The sequence below is a fragment of the Lemur catta genome, chromosome 18, assembly GCF_020740605.2.
Source record: "Lemur catta isolate mLemCat1 chromosome 18, mLemCat1.pri, whole genome shotgun sequence".
Lineage (NCBI taxonomy): Eukaryota > Metazoa > Chordata > Mammalia > Primates > Lemuridae > Lemur > Lemur catta.
This window is the reverse complement of record NC_059145.1, coordinates 8,338,067-8,356,589: the sequence shown is the minus strand read 5'-3', so window position 1 is coordinate 8,356,589 and position 18,523 is coordinate 8,338,067. Positions and strand designations below refer to the sequence as shown.

The 18,523-nt window shown below is 45.4% G+C and overlaps 1 protein-coding gene across 2 annotated transcripts in view; it reads left to right on the top strand.

Moving 5' to 3' along the window:
* IRAK2 (interleukin 1 receptor associated kinase 2) overlaps positions 1-18,014 on the top strand; it is a 62,117-nt gene extending 44,103 nt beyond the window's left edge. The window contains exons 9-13 of one of the 2 annotated variants that reach the window (XM_045529734.1): positions 740-935; positions 3,632-3,694; positions 11,822-12,022; positions 15,566-15,836; positions 16,805-18,014. In XM_045529734.1, coding sequence (XP_045385690.1) covers positions 740-935; positions 3,632-3,694; positions 11,822-12,022; positions 15,566-15,836; positions 16,805-16,917 — 844 coding nt within the window. In that variant the 3' untranslated portion in view covers positions 16,918-18,014. Of the gene's footprint in view, positions 1-739; positions 936-3,631; positions 3,695-11,821; positions 12,023-15,565; positions 16,640-16,804 lie in introns of those variants that run through there. The other variant, XM_045529733.1, reaches the window with a different exon arrangement.
* The last annotated feature ends 509 nt before the right edge of the window (positions 18,015-18,523 follow it).

Here is an 18,523-nt window from a genome sequence, read left to right as displayed (position 1 = left end):
TGTCCCGTGTTTTCCCCCTTCATTTAAACATGGTAAACAGTTCCCCACTTTGCGTACATCGTGGGTTCTTTTGTTTCTTGCTTGTTTGTTTGTTTTTACCATGAACTCAGTCATGTTTCTTAGTGACTTCTTTGTCTTCCATTAAAGGGATTTGCCCATTATTTACTTAACCACTCCTAATAGTGAATATTGGAATTGGTGTCTGCTTTTTAAAATCCTGTTTGAGGTTAGTTCTACACTGAATATTTTTACACATGTAGCTTGGCTTTTTAAAATTTGCTTTGGAGTTCTTTCTCAGAGTTCACTTCCATGTGTTAGACGCCTGGGCCAAAGGATATTTTTATTGCTTTTCTTATTCCCCATGATCCAGGCAGGTTCAGCCACAAAGGATGCTGGCATTTAGGCTTCAGTCAGCCAGGCCAGCATAACCTGTGGGCTTGGTCGAGCCGAGGGGGGTGAGGGTTGACATCTGCAGGGATCAGGGAGGCTGCCCCTCTTTGGCCGCATTCCAGGGGCAGGAAGTCTGAATCTTAACTCCACCCCCATTTGCTAGAGAGAGTAGACCCCCGTTTCCCCTGTCAGGGCTGGCTCAGAAACTCGACGTGGAGGGACTTCAGTGACCCCAACCTGCAGGCGCCGAATTGCCCACTGCTAAGTTGTTTCCCAAAAGGGTCTCCATGGCAACCCTCTTACTATCTAGCTCAAAATGAAAAGATTCTCTCTGCTTTCTTTTCCACAGCTCCAATGTTTTGTTGGACCAAAATCTCATCCCCAAGCTGGCTCACCCATTGGCTCACCTGTGTCCTGTCAACAAAAAATCAAAGTACACCATGATGAAGACCCACCTTTTCCAGGCCTCAGCCGCATATCTTCCAGAAGATTTCATCAGGGTGGGGCAGCTGACAAAGCGAGTGGACATCTTCAGCTATGGAATAGTAAGAGCTTCCTGCGTAGACCTGGGTGCGCACTCTCGTGTCCTTCCCACGTCTTCAGAGCGTCAGAGCGCAAGCGGGGCTGGCGCTGTGGCTCACGGGCCAGACCTGGCCCCCTGGCTGTTTTGTGTGGCCTGTGAGCTTAGAACAGATTTTACATTTATGAAGGATAGTATTTAAAAAAATGAAAGAATATGTGACAGAGACTAAATATAGCCCATAAAGACTAAAATATTTACTATGTGGCCTGGCCTGTTACAGAAAAAGTTTGCCAACCCTTTACAGAAAAAGTAAAGCCACTCACGAGTGTCCCTGTTCCAGTAGGCTACAAACATCGTCTCCTGACCTCCCTGATTCCCCTGCAGCTGTCCAGTATTCACGCCGGTTGTCCTGGCTTGTTCATCCGCTGTTCGTTCAGCCGCCATCCACCCGCCACCGTCCCTGCCTGTCAGCACTGTGTACTGGGCACTTGAGCTGTGGCTATAACTAAAACACAGTCCCTCCTTCAGGAGCTCATGGTCTAAGTGTAGCCGTCTCCAAAGTATATTCCTGTAGAACATCAGTTCCTTCGGATCCCTGTGTGCCAAATGGGTTTGGGAAATACTGGGTGAAGCAGGTTTCTTTACCACAAGATTAATTGGAGCTTTTCATAAGCCGTTAATCTGGTAATTGTGAATCACCAGAGAGGGGTATGCAGTGTTTCCCAAATTCATGTGACTCTGAAAGCTTGTTTTCTCAGAGTATCTATTCACATCAGTGTTCCAGGGAACTCAATCTGGGAAATCTGGCTGAAAAAAGTGACAGTCTGGTTGGCCTCAGCCAAGTGCAAACAACAGCAGCTCAGGTCTTGCCCTCTCTCTCTTCATCTCTAGCCTGGAACTCCGCACTTCCTCTCTCTGACCACAGTCTCCTGTCTGTGTCCCGCTGCCACTAGAGCGCTGGCCCTGAGCCATCTTCTGCCCTCAGCCCGAATGCCAGATTCTGCGCTCCTGGGTCTCCCAGCCTGTCCAGCTCTCTTGGTTTCCTTGCCTCCCTCAACCTTACTTTGAGTTGCTCAGTGAAGCTCAGAGGGCGAGCCCAGGTTCCCGCTCCTCTAAGAAACAGTGGACTGAATCCTTAGGCCGCTAGGCACTGTCACCTAGCCCCAGCTGTGTGACTTCCAGCTGTGTGATCTGCGACACTTCACCTCTATCTCGGCCTGGTTGTGTCTTCTGTAAGGTGAGGGTAATGATAATGCGGAGGCAATGGGATAAGGTATATGTATACTGCTCAGCTCAGTACCCTGCACAGACGGAGACTATTGTCATTATTGTGGCTACTGTCATTCCTCCCTTCACACCCTCAGTCCGATGTCTGTTTACCCTTGACCTTCTAACTCAGCTCTCAGTGTCACAGTTGACTTCCTCATTCATTCATTCACTCATTCATTGAGTGCCCACTGTCTCCCTCCACCCTTTTTCTCAGCCCTGCCACTGATTTACGGTTATGATTTTGAACTTTGGTTCCTCCTGTGGGGAGCACAGTGCATTTCTTAGGGCCTGGCACAGAGCCTGCCTTGCGGAAGGGGCAGAGGAAATGTTTGTTTATTCATCTGCCCTTGTTCTCTCCCTTCCTGGCAGGGGCAAGAGTCCCATGTCAATTGGCGCCCGACCCACTTGCTGCAGGAGCGCCCTCTGCTGCCCCCTCCCGGCCACCGCCAGTCCGTTGTTAACCCCACAGGCCTGGGTGGTCTCAAATCACTGTCCTTTCCTTCCTCCAGGCTTGGAGGGATTCTTGGCAGTAAATGTTACCCTATTCTGACTTGCTTCAGGACAGGCCGGGGGAGAGAGCTTTGACACTAAGGGTGGGCCAGTCACTCCTTTAATATTCACAACTGCTAGATCCCCATTGAACAGACGAGGACGCTGAGGCTCAGATTTTAGTTACTTGCTCAAAGATCACCTGAGCATGTAAAGACTAGAGTCAGAATTTGAACCCCAGCCTGTCTGGCTGCAGGACCCTTAACCACCATGCTGTTAATCTCTGCTGAGAATTCTTGTTCAAAGCAGGTTTGTCAAGTTCTTTCTTTTCTTTTCTTTTCTTTTTTTTTTTTTTTTTTTTAGGTTTGTCAATTTTCATGGTAGCTTATGGGGATACAGGGCTGTGCTCCTTTTGTCAGTGGATGCTTTAATGAATAAATAATGTTAACAAAGTCCTATGGAAGAAACATGCTATAGATGTTGCCAAGACTTTCTGTGTAGAATAGACACACCTCCCTGCAGGTGGATTCCTTCTTTCCCTGAGATTGACAGAGCAGTGCCTGCTTGCCATTGCTGATGTATTTTTAAGTGGAACAATCTTTAAAAAATACTATGTGTGTATATCTACTTATATGTGTGTTTTTATATACATATAAAAATTATGGCAATACATATACACACACACACGAGAATTTTGAAATTCCATCCTCCCTGGCTTGCTGTCAATTTATTAAAACCTCCCACTGGCAGTTGGGTGTGGCATCTTTATTTGGAGGAAGTGTTTAGTGATATTCCTATGTCCCAGATTTTGGGCAAGTGTCTCTGTTGGCAAATGGCAGAGCTGGGCCTGGAGCTCAGACTTTGCAACCAAGAAGAGGCTTCTCCCTTGGCCAGAATCTCCTGCCTGACCTTGTGCGTGAGTGTCTGGACCAAGCTAACTCCATCTTCTGTTTTCTCCAGGTGTTAGCCGAGGTCCTCACTGGCATCCCTGCGATGGACAAAAGTCGAAGCCCCGTTTACCTGGTATGGAACCAGTCACATCTTCCTGGGTGGTACATTTGGGCCACACAGCTATGTGGGTAGGGAGGGCAGGGACCTCAACTCTAGCCATTTTATACATGCTAATGAGGCCTTAGTCCAGGGTGTTATTTGTATCCCTGTAAAGTAGTTTTAACCTCCCATCCCCATCAGCCAGCCAACAATTACTTTTTCATGACAATAGAATTTAGAATGTTGAGGGAAAACCCATTTCTTTTCTATATATTGGGCAGTTTGTTAGGATTTGTCCTCAAATTGGTGAAAGTTAATTTCAGCCCTTTTAAACAGGTTTCTATAATAAAAACCATAATTTCTATTTTATAGGTCAAATAACTGATATACAGAGTCATTTTAAAAATATAACAACACAGGATGACACCACTGCAGTCTAGCTGGGGAGACAGAGCGAGACTTGGTCTCCAAAAAAAAAAAAAAAGATTTTATATATATATATTCTCTTTATAAAGCATCTCAAAATCCTCATGATATGGGGTCCTTGTGTTGGTCTGCAGAGGAAGAAAGCAGGCTCTGAGGTTTGCCTGAGATCTCAGAGTTACTAAGTGTCAGAGTGTCAGAGCTGGAGTTCTGAGTCGTGTCTCCCTGACTCTGGGTCCTGAGCTCTTAACCACAACACTCTCCTGACTGTTTCTCATGACAGTCCAACCGTATGAATTCAGTATTGTCATCTCCATTTTACAGTTGAGAAAACTGAGGCCAATCTGAAGTGACTTGTCTCATGCCCACAGTGAGATCGGTAGTAGAACTGGGGTTTGAACCCATTTTCTGCAGAATTCCAAATCCTATGCAAACTCTAGTCTTCTTCATCAGTTTGAGAGGGGGTACTTTTCCCAATGTTGAGGCCATTGGAATAGCCAGACTTTTTTGTGCCTGGGTCTGAAAAGCATCCCCTGTGCTCTGGGGTAGGGAGCCTGACGTCTTCTCCCTAGACTCAGAAGGCTGTGCCTTGTCCCTTTGCTGAAGTCTGGGCTCTGCCCTTGCTGGGCACCCAACGCCATATGCTTCGCCATATACTTCGAAGAGGTCGGGTTGGTTTGGGCAGCTTCAATGTGGGCCGTTTGGGGTGGTTTCTCCTCTCCTGACTGTTTCCTCAGGGAGCATTCCCTTGCAGTCCTCTGGGGCTTCCTGGACGAATGTTATAGGAAAAGGAAGCTTTTGAGGCACTGATATAGAATTTTCTAGAAGGTTTTTTTGTTAATGATTTCTAAAAACATGAAAGATTTTTTAAAAAACCTAATTTCTTTCTCTTCCTCTAGACTCAAATATGATCTTTTATCATGTCCTGTTGTGGTATGTGCAGCCTGTTGGGTAATCTTGAGTCAGAGAGGAAAGCTTGCTGACACTTCCTCTTTGGGGTGGGAGGAAGCAGACCCCTCCCCAGGCTTGGGAAAGGGTTAGTTGCCACAGTGTTTCCTGAGGGCATTTGGTGGTTTCCATCAAAATGAAAAATGTGTGTGCCCTTTGATGCAGCAATTTCATTTGTACACTAGAGAAACGTGCACACAAGTGAGGAAAGACAGGTGGACGAGGATGTTTGGTGTAGCATTATTTATAATAGTAAAGCACCGCAGACAAATGCAATATCTATCAAGGGTGAAGTGGTTGTAGAAATTACAGTGCAATTATACATACCATGAAGTTATTTATAAATAACTTTATTTATAAATAATGAGGATAAATATATAATATGATAAATTTTTCCACATGTGTATGTATATATATATATATCTATATCTATGAAACCATCACCAAAGCAAAATAATGAACCTACTGGGTGCAGTGGCTCATGCCTGTAGTCCCAGCTATTTGGGAGGCTGAGGCGGGAAGATCACTTGAGTCCAGGACTGTAAGGTAAGGTTACAGTGAGCTATGATCACACCACTGCACTCCAGCCTGGGCGACAGAGCAAGACCCCATCTCTTAAAATAAATAAATAAATAAGGAACAGGAGCATCTAGATTCACTGTCCCCAGAAATTAGCTCTCTACCCTCCTGCCCCGGCCACCCCTAGGCTTTGGTCTGCTTTCTGCCACCATACAAAAGCTTACATTTTCTGGAGTGTCACAGAAATGAAACCATACCTATGTGCTCTTGTCTGTCTGTCTTCTTCCACTTAGTTATATGTTCTAAGATTCATCCGCGCTCTTTGTGTGCGGCAGTGGTTCATCTCTGTCGTTGCTGAGTGGTGTTACACTGTGTGGATGTGCTGCGGTTTGTCTGTTCCCCTGCTGTTGGGCATTTGGGGTGTTTCTGGGTTTTGACCATTACAAATAAAGCTGCCAGATGCCTCTGTGCGTGCGTCTCTGTTTGACATATGCTTTCATTTCTGTTGAAATGCATAACTCCCACTTCTGAGGTGTACAAAATAGCATGAGTCTTGACAAGTATATACAGTTGTGTAATCCCCACCACAATCTAGACAGGATTTCTGGCCAGGTATCGTGGCTCACGCCTGTAATCCCAGCACTTTGGGAGGCCGAGGAAGGAGGATTGCTTGAGCTCAGGAGTTTGAGACCAGCCTGGGAAACACATCGAGACCCCATCTCAAAAAAAAAAAAAAGAAAAGAAAAAATAGCCTGTCTTGGTGGCATGTACCTGTAGTCCCAGCCGCTTGGGAGGCTGACTGAGGCAGGAAGATTGCTTGAGCCCCAGAGTTTGAGGTTCTAGAGAGCCATGATCACACCTGGGCAACAGAGTGAGGCCCAGTCTCTGAAATATATAAAAAAAAAAGTATTACTATATAAAAATTGTAACAATAATTCCTATTTAATTAACATTGAAATTCAAGCACTGCATACTCTGGCTTAGACAACCCAACAGCACAGGGTGGAGATTCCATGCCTGCCCCCTCTAGGATGACTACTTCTTCAAATACCTTTTTTTCATGGACAATTTCAAACACACACAAAAGTAAACAGAAGAATTTAAAGACTCCTCAGATGTTTATCCCATCACTTTTTTACATTGTGCTTTCTTATTTCTTTTTAAGCACCCCAAAAAACTTGTGTTTGTGTATTTTAAAGCAAATTCCAAATATAATATCTTTATTCATAAAATATAGTTATTAATTCCTTCATATCATTTAATACTCATTCCATATTTATATTTCCCAAATTATATCAAAAGTTGCTTTTCTTTTTTCTTTTTTTGAGATAGAGTCTTGCTGTTTTGCCCAGGCTAGAGTGCTGTGGCGTCAGCCTAGCTCAGAGCAACCTCAAACTCCTGGGCTCAAGCTATCCTCCTGCCTCAGCCTCCCGAGTAGCTGGGACTACAGGCATGCGCCACCATGCTCGGCTAATTTTTTCTATATATTTTCAGTTGTCCAGATCATTTCTTTCTATTTTTTTAGTAGAGACGGGGTCTCACTCTTGCTCAGGCTGGTCTCGAACTCCTGAGCTCAAACGGATCTGCCCGCCTCGGCCTCCCAGAATGCTGGGATTACAGGCGTGAGCCACCGCGCCTGGCCCAAAAGTTGCTTTTAAAGGTGGGTTTTTCCCTTTTAGAGACAGGGTCTTGCTCTGTTGCCCAGGCTGGTGTGCAGTGGTGTCATCCTAGCTCACTGTAACCTTGAACTCCTGGGCTTAAGCAGTCCTCCTGCCTCAGCCTCCCGAGTAGCTGAGACTACAGGTGTGCGCCACCATGCCTGGCTAGTTTTTAGGAAAATTTTTGTAGAGATGGGGTCTCTATATGTTGCCCAGGCTTGCCTTGAACTCCTGGCCTCAAGCGATGCTCCTGCCTCGGCCTCCCAAAGTGCTGGAATTACAGGCATGAGCCACTATGCCCCATTTAAAGGTGGTTTGTTTGAAACCAGATCCACGGGCGGTACACATATTACTTTGGTTATGTTTCTTAAGCCTCTCTTGTTCTTTCACAGCTTCTCCCTCTGCTGCCTTTTTCTTTCTGGATGTCATTGCATTTTTGCATAAAGTGGATCATTTGTCCTATATAGACTGTGTCATATTCTGAGTCTTGCTGATTACATCCTTGTCGTATCCTTCACTTGTTTCTCTATTCCTCATGTTTTCTGTGTCCTGGCAGTTAGCTCTGGAGGCTTGCTTAGGTTCATGGTCAATGCTTTTGTCAGGATCACTTTCTTGAGGCGCTGTGTGCTTCCTGTTCCATCGGGACATGGGGCATGTGGCCTGTTGTCCTGCTTTCAATGCTACGATTGATCAGGGGGTTCAGGTGAAGTTGCTGACATCCTCCTGCTATGTATTCTCAGCATCTCTCTCTCTCTTTTTAAAAATGCCACATATCTTCTGAACTTTCTTTTATTGTCATTATAGTCTTTGTATTATAAATTTTGTTTTAAAGCTTAATATTAAATATTAAATACCTTTCCCCATTTTAATTTTACATTTTAGTGCCAAGAAAAAAAATTTTAAATTCAAGTTATTTAAAGCTTGGACATACTTCCACGATTAGCCGGTGGCTTTATTTTTCCTGCTGTATAAGCAGATCCAGGCCCTAGAAAGATGGGACCAGGTTATAATTATTTTCAAAAGTGTGCTACCAAAATGGATGGTCTCTTATCAACCAGGTTACAAAATAAGGATGGGGTAAAGGAGGGAAATTTTCTTACAGGAAAAAAAAGAAAGAAAGAAAGTATTTCTGAAGAGTCCCAGTCTGTAATTTTTTCCCAAAATGGTTGGAGGAGGGGGTACAATCTCAACGCAAGCTTCAAAGTACTGCCTCTGTGAGGTGCCGGGCGTTGCCTTGTTGAGCGGGGGTTTGCTGAGAAGAGGGATGGCTAAGTTTGGCCATCCCCACCCTCCCCAGCCAGGGGGATGAAGACGGAAAGTCTGTTGCCCAGTGGGTATGAAAGTGGACTGAAGCCTTGGCTGGTACTGAGTGCTCTAAGAAGTTTCTTCTAGAAACAGACAACTCAGATGATTCCTCTCACTTCGGCAAAGAAGTTATTTTTAAAAGCACTTGGGAAGTTCTTCCTCCACCCCTCAGGGGAGAAGGCTCGGAGAAAGGAGTCATCAGTACAGCCACCTTCTAGGCCATTATGTAATTCTTGAAGGTTGGACACCCTGTGGAAGTGGACAAATACTGCTGCCACCACCCGGACATGGAAAATCTGATGAGACTGGCCTGTATATCAAGTTTTCCAGGAAAGAAGTACACAAGAATTTGAGTAGCATGAAGGCCAGCTCCAGTGATACACATCACAGCCATGAGGAAGAGCCAGCCCTCCTGCCCACTGTGGTGGCCTTGACAAAGCCTAAGTGATGGCAGAGTGCATGGTGGGCACCACACTCTCCAGCGAAGTCCCTCAGGATTGGAAACCAGTCCAACTATATTTAATCAACATAGGTACTTAATACAATATTTTTATAACATTTATGTATGCGAATATATAAATATATACCATATTACACATGAAATACATAACATAGTATATTTTATCCTAACTAAATATGCCTACATATTTGTATGGAAATATAATTATTTATATAGCATATCTTCAGTTGTATGCATAATTCAGATTCTTGCATTTTATGTAATGTAAAATATAAAATATGTAATATATAAACATAAAATGTATAGAAAGTATAAATAGATGTAATATTATTTATATAGTGGCTCTCCTTTTATATATACATGGATCAGAGTCCTATATTTGAAAATGCTAATATCATAAGAGATTGTCTACATAATTGTTAATAAAAGTAGATTATTAGGTTGGTGTAAAAGTAATTGTGGTTTTGGACCGTGAATTTGAAATCATTATAACTAGGCTCAAACACATCTTTATTAATCAAAATGGGAACCATTACAATCGACACATTTTTGCCAACAAGAAATAAAAAATAAGTTTGTTTATTCCTGTAGCATAAAAATCTGTGCTTCACATTCAGCGAACTCTTGGAAAGCATTTTCTGCATCCTGCTGGTTGTGGAAGCGTTTTCCCTGCAAAAGGTTGTCGCGATGCTTAAAGAAGTGGTAGTTGGGTGGTGAGAGGTCAGTTAAATATGGTGGATGAGGTCAAAACTTCATAGCCCAATTTATTCAACTTTTAAGTGTTGGTTGTGCGACCTGCGTTGTCATGGAGAAGAAATGAGCCCTTTCTGGTGATGGATGCTGGCTGCAGGTGTTGCAGTTTTCGGTGCATCTCATCGATTTGCTGAGCAGGCTTCTCAGGTGCAATGGTTTCGCTGGAATTCAGAGAGCTGCAGTGGACGAGACCAGCAGCAGACCACCACACAGTGACCATGACCTTCTTTTGGTGGAAGTTTGGCTCTGGGAAGTGTTTGGAGCTTCTTCTCGGTCCAACCACGGAGCTGGTTGGTCATTGCTGGTTATTGTATAAAATCCACTTTTCATCGCACGTCACAATATGACCGAGAAACGGTCCGTCACTGTTGCGTACAAGAAGAGAAAACGACACTTGAAAACAACGATTTTTTTTATTGTCAGTCAGCTCATGAGGCACCCACTTGTCGAACCTTTTCAACTGTCCAATTTGCTCCAAATGCCGAACGAACGTAGAATTGTTGACGTTGAGTTCTTCAGCAACTTCTCATGTAGTTGTGAGAGGATCAGCTTTGAGGATTGCTCTCAATTGGTCGTTGTCAACTTCCGATGGCCAGTCACTGTGCTTCTCATCTTCAAGGCTCTCGTCTCCTTTCCAAAACTTCTTGAACCCCCACTGCACTGTACGTTCCTTAGCAGTTCTGGGGTAAAACGCGTTATTGATGTTGCGAGTTGTCTCCGCTGCTTTATGACCCATTTTGAACTGGAATAAGAAAATTACTTGAATTTGCTTTTTGTCTAACATCATTTCCATAGTGTAAAATAAATATACAATAAACAGCAGGTAATAAGTCATTAGCGAAAAAACATAAAGTGAGAAATGTGCATTAAAATGATGTATAACATAACCACATCTATTTAAGAATGTATTCCAGGCCAGGCATGGTGGCTCACGCCTGTAATCCTAGCACTCTGGTAGGCCAAGGCAGGAGGATCGCTTGAGCTCAGGAGTGTGAAACCAGCCTGACCGAGAGCGAGACCCCATTTGTACTAAAAATAGAAAAAGTTAGCCAGGTGTGGCAGCACGTGCCTGTAGTCCCAGCTACTCAGGAGGCTGAGGCAGGAGGATCGTTTGAGCCCAGGAGTTTGAGGTTGCTGTGAGCTAGGCTGATGCCACAGCACTCTAGCCCAGGTGACAGAGAGAGACTCTGTCTCAAGAAAAAAAAAGAATGTATTCCAATATCAAATGGGAAATTTCAACAATGCTAAAACCGCAATTACTTTTGCACCAATCTAAATATTAGCGTGTGTAAAATGCTCAGCATGTAGTAAGAGCCTATCTGCTGCTGTTATTATTTATTATCACTAATAGACTATTGAATGTTTATTCTGTGTCAGGTGTCACCCTCTGTGTTTTAGGTGCATTGTTTCATTTAATGTTTGTCTTAGTCCTAGGAGTAGGCATTTTTGTTATCCCATTTTCCTGATGAAGCAACCAAGGCCTAGAACAGTTAAGCCCCTGGGTTTGTGGTATGAGGACACTGTGAAATGTCCTGTGCATGTAAGAACTTTAGTGATTCTCCAGTTCTTGGGTGTTTTATTTGTTTCTGGGATCCTTGCATTTATTATTTATTTATTTATTTATTTATTTTGAGACAGAGTCTCAGTCTGTTCCCCGGGCTAGAGTGAGTGCCGTGGCATCAGCCTAACTCACAGCAACCTCAAACTCCTGGGCTTAAGCGATCCTCCTGCCTCAGCCTCCCGAGTAGCTGGGATTACAGGCATGCGCCACCATGCCCGGCTAATTTTTTCTATATATTTTTAGTTCTCCAGATAATTTCTTTCTATTTTTTTGGTAGAGATGGGGTCTCACTCTTTCTCAGGCTGGTCTTGAACTCCTGAGCTCAAGGGATCCTCCCGCCTCGGCCTCCCAGAGTGCTAGGATTACAGGCCTGAGCCACCATGCCCGGCCCCTTGCATTTATTTTTAAAATATCTTTTTGGTTTTCTGAGCAGTTTTCGCACACGTGGGACAGCCCTGGAGGAGGGGGGGCACGTGTGATGGCCCCCACACCCCTGCAGCTCACTTGCGGCATTTCCACTCTTCTTCCCACAGAAGGATTTACTGCTCAATGAAATTCCAAGCAGCCCCACCTCGCTGTGCTCCAGGAAGACGGGTGTGGAGAGGGCGATGGCAAAGGAGATCTGCCAGAAGTACCTGGAGAAGGGCGCAGGGCGGCTGCCGCAGGACTGCGCGGAGGCTTTGGCCACCGCCGCCTGCCTCTGCCTGCGTAGGCGAAACGCCAGCCTGGCGGAGGTGAGCCTTAGGCTCAGCTGGGTCTCGCTGCCCAGGGGTCACATGGGTCTGCCTTATCAGGGACCATCCCTTTACCGAGACGTGATTTCCTAAGCCAGAGCTGTATCTGTCTGCCAGCTGCAGAATAACTGGAGCTCACGTCAGCACAAAGGGGTGGCATGTGGATAACAGGGGGAGCTGAGTGCAAGTGCGTTGCTGGGCCGCAGGCGGCATAGGATCAGACCCTTGGATGCTCCTGGAACTCGGCCTGCTCTCTCTGATGTGCTTGCTTCTTTCTCTTCTCTCTTGGCCCCCTTTCTCTTTTCTTCTACCCTCTTAGTGAGGGCATTTGGCCACCTCCATTTACATGTTATTGTTCGACCTTCATTGAGAGACTAAGTCTCTGGATCCCAATTCCAACCTTTCAGGGAGAGAATCTCATTGGCCTAGTTGGGTCATATCCACTCAGGTGAGGGGGTGGGTCTGGTATATAAACCTGGATGCTAGGGTCTCAATCCCTGGACAGTGACACGGCCAGGTCCCAGAGAAAGGGAGCATGTGCAGCCCATGCACTCGCAGACATTCCAGAAAGCAACCAGCACAGGGAATGAAACATTTTCCTACGGACATGGTAAGTAGAGGTGGTTTCCATGGTAAAAAGCATAAATCTGGGGATCACTGCTAGGTCTTGCTAAGGACAAAATCACCACTGCCTGAGAGGGCCCTTAGAGATCATCTAGCTGAGTGATTTTCCATGGTGTCTGGCAGAGGGGGGGCTCTTTTGGGAGGACCTCAGGAGTTGCTGTTGGCAGCAAGAGGGGAGGGGGAGCTGCAGGCCCCCACTTATGACTCCAACGAGAGACCCGCTTTCACTCTCGTAATTAAATATTGGGTTCTCAGTATTTCATTTGAGGAAAAGGTTTGGTAGCTGAAAAAAATCTTCAAAAATCACTGCTCTTCCCCAAGCCTCCCATTTTACAGATCGGAAAGGGAAGTCCCAGAGAGAAGATCAGGCCCCAGACTGAGTTTCTGTCAGAGCTCTCTGGACTCCCAGTTCAGCCGCATGTCTGCCATCTTGCGTTGTCATGTGGCAGGAGCTGGAGGCCTGAGTCATTGTTCTAAGCCTGGGCCAGCACAAGTGCCCCCAAAGTGCCCGAGTGCCATGGTGTTCAGTCGTTCATTCTGCAGTCATGTGCTGGGTCTGGGGGATCAATCTAGTGGTGAACAAGGCAGACCCAGTTCCCTTTTCTGGAGCTCATGGACATTGTGCAGTAATTATCCGTGTGGTGAGTGCCAGGATAGTGTATAATGAGGACCCTACCATGCAGAGCTTCCCGAGGAAGTGGTGTTTAAGCAGACAAAGAGCAAAGCAAGCAGAATGAATAGCTCATGCAAATGGGCTGAGCTGAGGAGAGGCTGCCATGTTCCAGGGCCTGGAAGGTCAGAGTAGCTAGAACATAAAGCAGGTGGGGCAGAATGGCTTGTGATGAGTTTTGTAAGGAAGGGAGAGGCCAGTGATAGAGGGCTTTGTAGGCACAGTCAAGGATTTTTGGGGAGTCACTAAGGGTTTTAAGCAGGGGCAGGACATAATCAGATTTATATTCTAAAAAGATTTCCCTCAACCACTTATTCTTGCATTCAAACCTTCATCCTTTTATTCATTCCATTTATTTTTTCAGTGTTATCGGGTAAGGTACAGGTAAAGCTGCTATAATAAGGAGACTCCAAAATACAGTGGTTTAGACAAGATAGAACTTTATTCTCTTTAGTTTAAGAGTCTGAATGTAGGCAGTCTGGTGTTGATGTGGTGGTGCCACAGTACTGGGGACCCAGACTCCCTCTATATTGTTGCTCTGCTATCATTACCATGTGACTTCTATTTCAGGGTTAATTATGGTTGCACTAGCTCAGGCCATCACATCTGCATTCCATCCATTAAAAGAAGGTTAAAGGAAAGAGGAGGACACACTCCCTTCCTTTTAAAGGTGTGACCTGGAAATGCATACATCACATTTCCTTACACAATGTAGACCAGAACCTAGTTATATGGCCACACCTAGCTACAAGGGAATATAGTCTTTAGATTGACAAATATTTATTAGATGTCTACTGTGAAGATTTATCTCAAGAGTTGACATTTTGACTGGGCCTTGAAGGATCAGGAGACATTTGCCATATAGAATGAAGGGGTAGGACACTTTAGGTATACAACGAGGGATAAGAAATGGTCTTTGCCCCCAGAACATCACAACCAGGCTAGGAAGATGAGAGGCCAGCTGGGTCCTGGACTGGAAGAAAAGCAGGCCTGGGTCAGTGGTCAGCTCTGCCACTCACTGGCTGGGTGGCTTTAGGCAGGGAACTTAACCTCTCTGATCTTTTAATTTTTTAATCTATAAAAACTCATTGTTGGCCTGGGAGTGGTGGCTCACACTTATAATCCCAGTACTTTAGGAGGCTTAGGTGGGAGGATTGCTTGAGGCCAGGAGTTTGAGACCAGACTGAGCAATGGAACAAGACCCCATCTCTACAAAAAGAAAAATATTAGCCAGATGTGGTGGCATGTGCCATCTACTCAGGGGACTGAGGCAGTGAGCTATGATCACGCCTCTGTACTGTAGCCCAGGTGACAGAGTGAGACCCTCAGAAAAGCAAAACAAAACAAAACTCATGCATTGTGTGTAAAATATATACATTTATACACTGAATTTTTTGCAAGTCACTGAGGAAATAAGATTTATTATTAAGGGTATGTATATGTGTCCTGTGTGTGTGTATGTGTGCGCGTGCATGCACGTAAAGAAGAAACATTTCTTCCTTTCCTCTGATTTTTCCTAATCTCCCTAAACAGAAAGGCTTCAAAAGCAACATTTATATTACTTAATGCATTTGTGGCTGAGAGTGTTAGAAACTGAACTCAAACTCTTAGACATAGACACACACCCTGACATAGGGAGGCAGGATATGAATGAGTGAATTAATGAATGCATGAATTTAGTGGCTCATATAACCAAACAGTAGAGAGGACAGGCATTGTTCTGGTTTCAGGGAAGTTAGATTCAGGGTCTCAAACACCGATGCCACAGCTATCTGTCTCTGTGTTTGTGGCTCTCTCTCCATTGCCTGCCCCTGCTTTACCCTGTGTGAAGGCTTTATTTTTCCCTACTATAAATGGGTTTTCTGTGTATGGTGGGGAGTCTGGTTCTGCCACTAGAAAGGCAAGGGGGTTCTTTCCCCAATAAGCCCTGGGTGGAAAAATCCCAGGGAAGGATTCTATTGGCCTGCTTGGGTCATGTGCCCAAACCTGGATGAATCATTATGGTTAGAGGAATGGGGGTACTATGATTGGCCCATCTAGAGTCATGTGATCTCATCTATGGTCCAGGTGGGTGGGGAGCAAGTTCAGATCTTTTCAGTAGAAGGATGCTGTTTTTCCAAAGCAACAAGCATTCGATTCTCCAGTGTCTCTCTCTCTCTATCTTTCCTCTGTAGCCTGGGGGACCAGGCATTAGATTTTTGATTTCAGGAAGAATTCCTGATGGCACTCTTGTCTCTCTCCTCCCCAAGGTGCGTGGCTCTGTGGCTGCCGTGGAAGAGCGGCTCCAAGGTCCGGAAACATCACACCCTTGGCATGGGCTTTCTGAGGGCATAAGCTCTTCCTCCAACACCCCAGAGGAAACAGACGACGTTGACAATTCCAGCCTTGATGCCTCTTCCTCTGTGAGGGTGGCACCCTGGGCAGGGGCTGCCGCCTCGTTTCTCCCCACAGGACGTGGGGAAGGAAGGCTGCAGGCCGACCCCTGTGTGCCCTCTGCCGGCGCAGAGCCTCCCCAGGATGGTAAGCCATGGAGGCCAGAGTGCTTCCCCATGCCCATGTGTGTGTCCCTAACTTCAGCCCATCCGTTATTCTTTCCGTCAGCCTCATTCACTGTCATTTGGTTATTCAGCCACTCACCAACCAGCTAATTGCACAAAGAAAAACCTGGGAGTTGTCCATGACACCTCCCTCTCCTCCCTGCCCCCCATGTCCAGTCACTCACCCAGTCCCATCCATTTGCCTCCCAAATCTCTCTCACCTCCATCTACCTCTCTGCATTGCCCCCTTGTCTGAGCTCCTGTCCTCTTGCTGGGATGACTGCACGGCCTCCCTGCCTCCTCCATCCGCTCTGGCCCCTCCCTCACCAGTTCTTTCTCCAGGAGCCAGCTGGAGTGGCTTTCAAAAACATAATGCATGTCACCCCTTGTTTAAAGTCCCCATTGCACTTAGGGACCAAGTCAGAGCCTTCCTGGGACCAGCAGGGCCCTGTGTGGTCTGTCCCTGCCCACTCTTCCATCCTCACTTCACAACACAAACCCTGCCCTTGCCAGCCACTCCTAAAGATACCTTTCATTTCTGCCACTCAGTTGCAAATACACCAGATTTCCTTCTTAAAAATTAGGAAGGCCTTCTCCATTTTTTTTTTTTTTTACCTAATTATACATTTCTCAGAAAGGAAGGCCTTTTCAGTGACGTGTTCCTGTCCCCTAGTACGCATTGGTTCGATAAATGTCCCAGGCTTTGACTGCTCCTCCTTCCATGGGGAGGACAGGGGGGGGGAGAGAGGCTGTGAGTCTGTTCACTCCACCATGGGAGGAGCATGGGAGCAGCATGGGAGCAGGCTGCGGGGCTTCCCTGCAAAGGCAGAAGAGATGAAAACACTCATTACACTTGGCCTGATTCAGAAACCTGATTTAAGTGAGTCTAAGACTTACAATAATAGTAACTTTTGTTCAAGTTGCTCTTTTTTACTTCCTGTTGAACATCAGCTACAGAGACTTCGTGGGAAATTGAGATCAATGAGGCCAAAAGGAAACTGATGGAGAATATTCTGCTCTACAAAGAGGAGAAACTGGACAGTTCGGAGCTTTTTGCCCTCTGATGGGTGGAACACAGCTGAGGACCCAAGTCCTCAATTGGAAAGAGGAACATGGGATCAAGAAAAAGGTCTGCGGCAGAAGCCAAGATCTGGCAGGAAGGACACAACCGAATGTCAGTTTTCCTGGGAGGGAGGGAAACTTTCATTTCCCCACAGTGAGTTAGGGGAGAAGGGACCTCAGCTTTTAGAGACACAAAAATCCAGGAAGTCCTCTTCCTTTCTGGGGTTTGTTGGTCAGAGCCAGGTATCAGAGGAAACTGAAGCAGCAACTAGTTCATAGGCCTAGGATGTGGGTGACGTTATGGTTCTGGGGAGTGTGTGACAATATCCACCCCAGCAGATACGGTTACCCTGTCAGCTCTTGGCCTTGTACTCTGATAACTGACGGAGCATTCTGCAACGCCAATGGCATTTCCCAAAATTAAGATCTCTGGGTCATATTTGCTGCCAGCTGCCTGCAAACTTCCTCATTCTGAAAGATTTTCAGCTTGAGTCCCAGTGCAGTTCTTGAGTCACCTCTTCAGGTCTCAAGTTTTGCAAATGCCAGACACCTGGCAAAGGGCTCTGTGGGCTCTCCACTTCCCCTGTTGGAAATCTTGCACCTGCAGATATTTATTAAGTGCCTGCTCAGCACCTGTATCCTCCCATCCCACTAATGCTAGTATTTTTTAATGGAGCTTTTATCTTGAGAATGTGTTATTTATGGCTGGATGAAAAATCAGGAGAACATGTTTCATGTCTGGTTCTGCTGCTAATTAAGTCAATCATTTAATGTCTGGGATCTCAGTTTCCTTGTAAGTAAAAATAACACCTGCTGATTCTCCCTCCCTGGGCTGTTGGGAGGAACAGGTGAGGCAGTGCTTACAGAAGTACTTGGAAAATGCACTTTTCCTGTTTTGTAAAATAAATAAAAGGCATTACATGTATATTTCTGCCATGTACTTAATGTTTATGCAGTGGGTATATTTCTGAAAAGTCATGTTGCAAATCTTTTTGTGAAACTTGCTATTTAAAATTCACTGGAAGAAATGTGATATTTAAAATAATTCTATAGTGTTTTTTCTTTTGTTTTTTGTAAAATAAAAATATGTTTGTAAAGTCAACAAGTACCTTGTAATTAATTTTTGGTCCAGATGAATTTGTTTAGAGAAGATGTTCCCCATCCATGAAAGGGAAATATTGGGGTGGCCAAGAGCTAGGGCCAGCTCTGACTGTTGTCTGTTAAAATCTTGTGATCTTGGGCTGAGTTAGGGAGTTACTCAGAGCCTTTGTTTCCTCACTATACAAATTGGAAGAATAATAAGTACCTGTCTCATAGGGTTGTTGTCAGGGGCAGGTCCTGCCTGGTGAAAGCATTTAGCAGCTCCCCCAGCAAGGACAGCTCTGGCTTGATGTATGAAATAGCTGAACCAAGCTCCAGCCCAGGTGGGCAGTGATCTGTACACATAGCTGTGTCTTAATCTCTGGTGGCTGTGAGGATCCAACGAGAGTGTGCATCCTGTGCTCCAAACAGGACCTGGCATGTGGTGAACACCTTACAATTAGAAGCACGGTGGTTCCAGGGTTACTTGAGCAATAGAGGGCTAACACCAGTAGGGTACCGTTTATC